This window comes from Austrofundulus limnaeus, unplaced genomic scaffold (assembly GCF_001266775.1).
Source record: "Austrofundulus limnaeus strain Quisiro unplaced genomic scaffold, Austrofundulus_limnaeus-1.0 Scaffold911, whole genome shotgun sequence".
In the NCBI taxonomy this organism is placed as follows: domain Eukaryota; kingdom Metazoa; phylum Chordata; class Actinopteri; order Cyprinodontiformes; family Rivulidae; genus Austrofundulus; species Austrofundulus limnaeus.
The window spans coordinates 65,785-75,956 of NW_013953313.1; the positions used below are offsets into that span (position 1 = coordinate 65,785).

The 10,172-nt window shown below is 41.3% G+C and overlaps 1 protein-coding gene across 1 annotated transcript; it reads right to left on the reverse strand.

Moving 5' to 3' along the window:
* Positions 1-9: 9 nt before the first annotated feature.
* On the reverse strand, positions 10-1,417 carry LOC106533237 (uncharacterized; the record flags this gene model as incomplete). Its single annotated transcript, XM_014029475.1, is given in 1 exon segment — positions 10-1,417. A coding segment is annotated over 1 exon segment (693 nt), but the record flags the coding sequence as incomplete, so codon positions are not given.
* Positions 1,418-10,172: the final 8,755 nt, after the last annotated feature.

Genomic DNA, 10,172 nt, shown 5'->3' on the forward strand with positions numbered 1-10,172 from the left:
TGTAAACACAGTAAATAAGGCACATTAATCGACTGCTGGTGGCATTTTCCACACCGCTTCAGTCCTCTCCATACATAAGGACCCCTGTCGGCATCAACAAAGACAGTGCCGAATGCGGTGKGTTGCCCTAATATCTGCCTGATCAAAATCCCTACTGCGCCTCTATTACATGAGTTGCTGTCTGGCAGCTACATGCAAATACCATTTTGTGCTGTGCTCTGCTACATAACATAAAATATTGAATACTAAGAGGGGTGTCCTGTTTTCCTGCTGCTGCATTTGCTTGTGCTCCACACTCTCCCCTCCAAAATAAATGTCGTCCCGACATTCTGCAGGACCTAGAACCCGTGTTAAAAGCAAGCATGTAACAGTGACAGCCGGTGGGAGTCAGTGTTCATCAGAGACACAATCCTGTTTAGTCAGTAGTCCAACATCGCATTTSTCTCCCATTTTAGTGCAATGTGTCCATAGCTGATATCATCGTGCACTATGAATATCTGCTACTCTTCACCGTTCGGTTACGGGAACTGTGTATCTCACCTGAGAGGTTATTAACCCCAAAAAAACCAACTCTACATGTTATCATGCAATACTAAAACACTAACAGGCTGACTCCTGAATGTCTTGTGGTTCTAATAAATCAATATGAAAAAAAAAAACAACAACAAGCTTTAAGACTGGAAAATAACACAAACTGGTTGATTGAACTTCAATCCAAACTTAACTACTGTCTAAAGCTAAGACTAGGCTGTCCAAGAGAGTCATATGTAAGTGTCTTAGCTGGCTGTCTGTTTCTGGGAGGATACTTTCTGGTTGCCGTAGGTGAGGGCTCTGCGTTGTTGTGGTCCAGCTCCTCTCCTTGCCTGTCCTCAAGGACAGCCTCCGGCTCTGCTCCATCTTCCTCCTGCGCGTCCTGATGCTGCTCCATTTGTCCCGTGTTGTCCTCAGGTTCCTGGGTAGCAGGCAGTGGCCTAAACTCCTCAGCTTCTGTTCTCAGCTGGACACTCAGCTGCCCATATCCTTCTGTTGTGGGCCCGCGGATGCCTCTCCAATCCTCCTCTTCATCCGAAGCACTCTGCAGATCAACTCGCTGCTGCTCCTGTTGTTTGTTCCCGTGTCTTTTAAACTTGCTCTTCGCTGGTCTCAGTGGCTCAGGCTGGATTTGTTCAACTGGGAGGAAGTCACAGGGCAGTAGCAGATTTCTGTGGAGAACTTTTGCTCGCCCACCACCCTGTTCTGGCCTCACCTCATAGACAGGACCACCGTCGTACTTTCTTTCTGTCACTACATAGACCTGATCTTCCCAAAAGGATCGAAGTTTTCCTGGGCCTCCTCTTTCTGAGAAATTGCGGACAAGTACCCTACAGCCTGGATACAAATCTGTCCCATAGATCTTTTGGTTGTAACGCCCCTCTGCNCTAGCTGCCTGCTGTAAAACAACGTGGTGGTCAGTCTGTTAATCAAAATTCTCTGCTTTGGTTTGGACAAATAATTTGGGCAGAAAGCAACAAAATTTGCTACAATGACAGGTCATGTAGGACAACAATTGCGTGTGAGAGAAGTTAGAACTAACAATATTCCTAGTGGGCAGACTCTGGTTCCAAAAATACATGACAGCTCCTATAAATCTTATGCTCTAGCATTCACTTAAATCTGTGTTGAAGTGTTGCATTATGGCAATTGCAACATTTTTCAAAGTGATATATGGCTGAATTTAGACAAGTGCATGAAACAAGAGTAATGAGTAATTTATATACTGTATCCTTACACCATTAGGCACTTCACAAACCTGAACTGTTGTGGCTTCTTTAAAGTAATGTCTGTGTCCTGAAGCATGAATAAAACACTTGCAACTAGTGATCAAAACTGTCACTTTTCAGTTGAAATGGATTCAGACACTTGAACATTTTCTCATAGATCCCAGTGAAGCTTACAACAAGAAGCAGTGTCCTGCTGGACTCATTAGCTTTTAATTTCAGACGCACAAAGTACAGAAACTTGTAACAGGTGCATTTGTAGAAATAATTAGGGCAAAAAATGATCAATTGATTTATTTGGAATCTGTTTATTTAAAGGAATTAGGTAAATTCAAATTGATTAATCTTGTTAGTGTATAAAGAACTAATTTTTGTGTTGATCGTGGACTCATCTTCAACAAATGATTCAACTGGGATAGCAATTGTATCCTCTCTTACCTTTTGACAATCTTGTTCTTAGTTTCTTGATGTATCTCAAGATACAAACACCACTGACGTTGTTTTTGCCACACAGAGTGGGTGACCTTTCTGAGTGCTGCTGTCAATCTGATGTAGGAGGTGATAAAAGCACAAATGTGTCCAGTGACTGTAAAGCTATTGAGCCTGAAGTGGAAATTTTCCTGAATCGGTCGAAAACCAAGCACACACGCATTTAAACCCTCACTCATCCACCAAGTCCCTGCTGCTGCTGGCTGCAGTCCAAAGTGACACATTTGAGAAGGTGACAGAAGGTAGGTGTCCCCCAGACATCTCAGTCCTTGTCTGTCTGAGATAGCAGGGTTTGAATGAACAGCTGCTCAAGGTGAGCATCAAGTGAAATGTGCAAATGTGAAGCTTGAGACTAAGACAGAAAAAGGGAAAGGGAGACAAACGGGACATCTTCAGATTGTTAGTTACAGACAAGCCCTGAGTCACCAAAAGATTGTGTGGCTTTGGCGGCCTCTAACCTGGAGCAGTCCAGGTTTGACGCTTCTGTGGAATTTATGTACAAAGGCCTCACAACGGGAGATGTATTGCTCAAACTGCAACGCCTACTGAATATCACCTCTCTGTGCTGATGCAGAGTGCCCACATTTAAACAAAGTTTTGTGCATATATTTAAATTATTCCTGGGCTAGGAGCACAAAATCCTCAAAGATCACTGCTGTACTCCTGAGAGTTTTCTCTCAGGAGTTGAAAAAGAAAAGGAGCAATCTGCTGCAATGTTGCCTTCACAAAAAGGGAAGGTATATCAAAAATTTTATAGTTCATCTTTTCTTTCTGTGATTTGTTAGATTCTGATTAAATTAATCTTTATTCTGAATACAAAACTTTAGAACATTTCAGCAGATTGTTATTCGGATATTAACAAGCAGAAATTGATTATCTCAATGAATGATTATTAGGGGGCCTTCCACGACCAGTTCATCTGAAGATGTGTCATCTCCAATAGGGGGAGATGGCACACTGAGCACCACTTTGTACAACAGTCCCCACTTTTTCACTATTTATGCGTGTTAAATGCAGTTCAATTATAATGCAATCCCCATTGTTTTAGCTTAAAAAGCATAACAAATCAAATCCTAATGTGTAATGCTAACCTTAATTTCATACAGACTTAAGGGTGTTTCAATCCTTGAGGTGTACCCTCTGGTGGGGAAACGGATTAGTTTAGGGTCACACATCTGTGGGTGAAGGCTGTCAAGGAGGAACAGCATGAGCTTCATGTCGCTGTAAACGGTTCGATCCAACAGCAGAAGCTGGTTGTTGTTAAATTAGCAAAATGGGCAGCTCATCATCTGATCTTATTTAGCATTCAAAAGTGCAACTGTTAACAAAATACAAAAAGAGTTTTTCCTCCTCCGACTCCAGAGGGAATAAACAAACACCTGTTGTTGTTTATTTGCTTCGCTATGTTCAACGTATTATACAGTGGGAGGACAGATGGAGAAATTATGATGATTTATCCCCAGAAACACAATATTTCAGGTATATAAAACAAAGTAATTCAATTTGAGAATTGACTCCCTTATGTAATACAACTCCCCAACTTTATGGATAATTTTTGGGGTTCATTTTTTTTTCGCATTTTACACGCATAAATACAGTAACTGAGTAAAAACAAGTGAAGGCAGTGATGGTCAAGACAGCACAAAATGTCACTTATTGATTTATTCCCAGATACAGAGAGATGTTTCAGATTTTTAAGGAGTGCTCTTCTATTCATTAAGACCCGTAGCTCATTGTTTTGTTTTGTTTTTTGTATCTCTTTTTGTGCCTGCTGTGTTTGAAGGCAGACAGTGAATGTTTTGCACTCATTGGGCCTCATGCAAGAACCGTTCGTACTCACAGATTTGTTCTTAAGTTGTGCATACGAGTGATTTAGGAGAATTTGTGGCATTCACCAATGTTTTCGTATTCTAAGATTTTTTCAGATACGAACAAAATTCACGTGTGGTCCAGACCTGTCGTATATTTTACGAGCAGTCAGTCTGCTGTTATCCAGATGGGTTTTCTTCACTAAGAACTTTATATTTCATTGGTTTGAAGATATTTTGAGTTGAAAATAAATCACACTCTATGATTATCTTGACAATAGGCTATTCTGCTTGAATTAGATTTGTAATTTTAAATGTAATATTTTAGACTGACAATATAAATTGTCCGTCCGTCCATTTTCTGCCGCTTATCCTGGATCGGGTTGCGGGGGGCAGCAGCAGAGAGACCCAGACATCCCTCTCCCCAGCGACACCTTCCAGCTCGTCCTGGGGGACTCTGAGACATTCCCAGGCCAGAGTGGATACATAATCCCTCCAGCGACTCCTGGGTTTTCTCCAAAGTGCCAGACATATTTTGAAAACATTTTAAAATGCTTATTTCAGAACCGCAACTGAGGTCACTTGCGACCACGCGGGGGGTACGGTGCGCCCCGGTGTGGCTTCTTAATATATGAAAATGATTTAACACAGTTGTTTATACTTTTAGCAGCTCCTTTTATTCCACAGCCGACACTGCTAAAAATTACAGATTTTCTTTTCTGGATCTCTGACAGAAGGACTTCAATCTCTGAACTCGTAAAATTCTTCTTTTTAGTTTTCGCTGTCATTTTCATGAATGGACACTTCTTGATATCTGAGGCAAGAAACGTGGCCTTATATGGTGCTTTTGGGTTGGTAATTATGCTAATCTCCTCTTGCGTGCATGAGCAGCTGGATACGTACAGGTGGAATTTACTCAGCTCGTTTACACACTTTTCCTGAAGATAGAAGAGTTTTTTGAATCTGACGTGACATGTTCGTACAAACCCTTCATACGAACAAAAGTAAGATAAATTTAGGATAAGAATATGAACATGTTCTTGCATGAGGCCCATTGTCTACAGTTGTCCTCCCTGCAACATTTAACTAACTCAATGGGCATGTTTTCATTAGTGCTATGTGTTGAGACATTTGGAGTGAATCAGGTGTAAAGTGTCAAAGGAGGACACTTTCATTCACTTACGCTGAGAACGTTTGCCGTGTTGAAGCTCTAAGTTAAGTCTCGTCACAGTTGGACGATCGTTAACATGTTTAGTGTGGCATGAAGGTGTAATTGTTGCTAACATGATGTAAACTTTGACAGGAACCAATCACTGAAAAGGAAATTGGCCACACAGTGCATCAGATAATTCATACAGGTGATCTAATTAAATATGACCATCATTGTTTTTCTCTGTGTTTATTAATTGATGTATTCATCTGTTTTATTGATGATGATGATTTAAACCTCCACTACTAAAACATCTGTGTAATGAAAGTATTCTCATGACCTTGTGGTGCAGTTACTAAAACTACACAAGTTTCATAGTAAGCAACTCCAGCTTATATCATGTTCATGTACCATATAAGGCCTACAACATTGCTACATTCCCACTGGTATGCCTATACTGTAGATGACCAAGTGAGCAAATTTTGAGAACTTGAAAAATCCCCTTAGGCCCTACATAGAAAAGATGGGGAGAGGCATTTACTTACAGCATATACTTGTATGTTATGTGGAAGCAAATAACCAAGAAGCATGGATTAACAGCAGAATAACTGAATCGGTGTTTTAATGTACAATCACAACATCTGTTTTAAACCATTTTTGATGTTCATGGGATAAAACCTGTTCATGAGGGCTAGCATGACTCTGTTCTTGTTCACAACCATGGTATACATATATAAATATATATATTATTTCTATGAAAAAATAAATGTCTAATTATGTATTATCATGGAAAAGAAATAAAATATTTTCAATGCACAATTGACGTTTGATGTTTCTTGTTTGATGCCGTTTCCTGGAGTAAATAATAGTAAATGTTTTGCATGTTTAACTTAGCCGCTAGCCAGAATAGCTGTTTTTCAAGTTGAGAAATGGCATGATTTAAAAAAATATATACAGGTAAAATTGAACATCAAAAGTGGGGAAAGGGAAGTAAAAAGTTATAAAAGTAAATGATTTGAAGTAGAAGAGTTGGATAAGCATTTTACTACTAGAATACAGTACTATTAAACAAAAATAGAATACTATTAAACTATTGGAAGGCCCATTTATTTTACTCAAATGGTGCCATGGTCACTGCAAAAATGCATTTGTGCATTTAGCAGCATAGTTGAGTACTTGTTTGCAATCAAATTTGTTTTACTTTTTTCCTGTTGTTCATTTGATTACGTAGCTGATTGAAGTCTGAAGAAACAAGAAAATTATGGCAATTTAACAGTTCATTAATTTAACAAACTGGCAACTCAGTAGCGTGTGGAAGAGCCATAGAGAGCCACAACAGCTTGATACCATCCCCTCATGCTGGTCACCAGCCTGGTCACACTGCTGTGGGATGGCATCTCATTCTTCAACCAGCATTTGTTGCATGTCAGCCAACGAGGTTGTGTTGATCACTCTAAAACAAACAACACAGCCAAACTAATCTCACAAATGTTCAATAGAATTGATGTTAAGGCTATGTCCAAATGAGCATTGTCATCTTGGAGGATTGAGTTTGAAACCAGACTGTGATGATTTGGGATTCTACCTGGTTGTGTCATGATTCACATTCCAATCACAGCCATTCATTCTTGCCACACCCACCTCCTAATTTCACGGTAATCACGCTCATTTCACTTACCTGTCTCTCTTGGTATTTAAGCTCTTCAGTGTTCCCCAGTCAGTGCCAGATTTTCGAACAGACTTGCTAAGTAGATATCCAGCACTCTAAGCCTCGTGTAGACCTCCATGCCTTGACCTTGTTTCTGATTCACGGACCTCTGCCTCTCGCCTCGCCCCCGTCTGCCTCGACGCCTACCTCTGACTCCCAGACCCGACCTTGCTGCTGGACTCTGGACCACGACTTACGTTTTCTCCTTGGATTTGTTTTTCATCTCTCTGCTCCCTCGTGCATGACCCCAACTCCGCTGATTACCCTCTTCCTCACGGAACCATGATCCCAGCATGAGTAAATACAGCTGACGTCATCAACTACAGAAGTCACAAGAACTCTGACGTTCACACAAGAACCCACTGTGATTGGCTCCCATTCCTACAAAAGAGTTCCTCCACCCAAAATCCTTGAGGCTCTGTGCTTTTTCCAGCATAATCCAAAAATATCTGTTAAACTGTTCCTGTGGTTGGCTGAATTTTCGAACTCTCTGACTGACTCTTGTCAGAAAATCTGGCCTAAATATGAGTTTGTCGCCAACAAGGGAATGGCGTGCTGGGGTGGAAGGTGCTATTAGTAGTTTAGAAGAAAATATGCAAGAAATGATGACTATGTGGCGAGGTTCGTCTAACTGTGTGTTCCACAGACTCATGAACAAAAGTCACCCTCTCCTGACCAGACACGACATTCTTCCCCTCCAGCCTATGAACCACGTCTGACCCCGCCAGAAGTATTCAGAGGTGATCCAGATCAGTGTCACCCATTTCTCACCCAATGCGAGATACAGTTCCAGCTGCAATCCTCATTGTTTCCAACCGAAAGAGCCAAGGTGGCGTACGTAATGTCTCTATTGTCTGGAAAAGCTAAACTCTGGGGCACAGCCGAATGGCAAAGGGACTCTCTGTTTTGTTATCATTACAATGACATTGCCAGAGAACTCACTCTGGTTTTTAACCCCATACTGCCCCAAAGGGCAGCAGCTAGAGGCCTTTTTTCCCTTAAACAAGGCAATAGGAGGGTCACTGAGTATATCATCTATTTCCATACTTTGGCTTCTGATAGCAACTGGAATGAGGCATTATCAGATGTTTTTTCCCAGGGTCTGAATGAGGGAATTAAGGATGAACTGCCACCTCGAGACCCTCCCTGGTCTCTCAGAGATCTTGAGGAACTGGCTACCTGGATTGACCTTCGGCTACATGAACGCAGGAGAGAGAGCTGAGGTAAGAGTGGGTCTCAACCTTTGGTTTCTGCCCAATTCAGTTTACCTCCTAATGTTCAGATACCCAACTCACCACCCAACCTACTCGGGGAGGATCCCCATGCAGTTGAGTAGATCCAAACTAACTCAAGAAGAAAGATTAAGGCGCAGGAGGCTTGGTTTATGTTTTTATTGTGGTGAGAAGGGCCACTCAGTTTCTCAGTGTCCTTTAAAAGACGAGACTCAGTAAGGAAGAAGAAACACCTACTGAGTCAGACCACAGCCTCAAAGATCTCCTCACCACCGAACTCAAGGTCAAGGGTAAGCTTCACAAAAGAAATGTTTTTGTTGACTCCGGAGCAGACACTGAGTTCATGGATCATAATTTTGCTGTCTCTCTTAACATTCAGGTTCTTCCCTCTCCTAAGAACCATCAAGTTCTGGCCCTAGATGGACATCTCCTTCATTTGACCAGTCAGGAGACTGAAATGTTCAACTCTCTCTGGGAGGTAACCATCACAAAACCATCAAGTTCCTAATTATCAGCTCTCCCAAACTCCCAGCCATTTTAGGAGCCTCTTGGCTAGAGCTTCATAATCTACACATTGACTGGAAGAAGAGAGATATTTTAGGCTGGTCCGAACATTGTCTGTCTTCATGCCTTTTCAAGGCCATTTCACCTTCACCTTCGGCTGAACTAATTAAGGAAATTTACCCTGATCTGTCTAAAGTTCCTATTGATTACCTTGACCTCAAAGAAGTGTTTAATAAAGTAAAGGCATCCTCATTACCACCTCATAGACCTTATGATTGCCCGATTGACCTTTTACCTGGTACAGTTCTTCCCAGAGGTCGACCATTTTCTCTGTCAAACCCTGAGAGTCAGGCTATGCAGAAGTACACTGATGAGTCTCTCCAAGCAGGCATCATCCGTCCATCCTCATCCCCTGCTGGGGCTGTTTTTTCTTTGWTTCAAAGAAAGATGGTTCACTCAGACCGTGTACTGTATTGACTATAGAGGTCTTAATAACATCACAGTAAAAAACAGGTATCCCTTACCACTAACGAGTTTGGCCTTCGATTTAATCCAGGGATCCTCAGTTTTTTCTAAACTAGACCTTCGTAACGCCTACCACCTCATCTGCATTCGAGAAGGTGATGAGTGGAAGACCACCTTTAATACACCCAATGGCCACTACGAATATCTTGTTATGCCCTTTGGATTGACCAATGCCCCAGCAATTTTTCAAGCCCTCATCAATGATGTCCTCCGTGATATGGTCAACCACTGTGTTTTTGTGTATCTAGACGATATCCTGATTTTCTCCAAAGACCTTGAGACCCATAAGAGGCATGTCTGGGCAGTTCTTCTGAGACTCCTCCAAAACAGCCTTTTTGTCAAGGCTGAAAAATGTGAGTTCCATCAATCCACCACTTCCTTTCTGGGTTTCATCATCTCTCCCAATCACATTTCTATGGACCCTTCCAAGGTCTCTGCTGTACAAAACTGGCCCACACCCAAGGACCGTAAACAACTTCTGAGGTTCTTGGGCTTTTCCAACTTCTTTTTTTTTTTTTTGATGGCCTCCCTTCTCCCCCTTTAGCCATCCTCTCCACACCATTATTATGTTTTGTTTTTTGTTTGTTTTTTTAATTGGAGAAAAAGAAGAAAAAAGAAAAAAGTGAAATGCATTGAGAAAGAGTGAAAAAGAGATTAGAAGATATGTAAATGATATATTGAAAAAACACAAGACGGCACACCGGACTTCTCGGCTCCACACCTACAAAACAAAGAYRGMAAAACCACAGCAACAAAAATGCATAACTATGTAATTATAATGACTTAAGCCTTGCTGAAAACCATACCCATTTACATATACAAATATATACACAACCATACCCCTACCTACATGTCCAAACACTTTCCTATACATACTTACATACAAATACATACATACACACATACATACCCATACATATGCATGCCCATATACATACATGCACACATACATACACATATGCACATATCCTTCGTCAGTGCCCGAATATAAAACCCAGG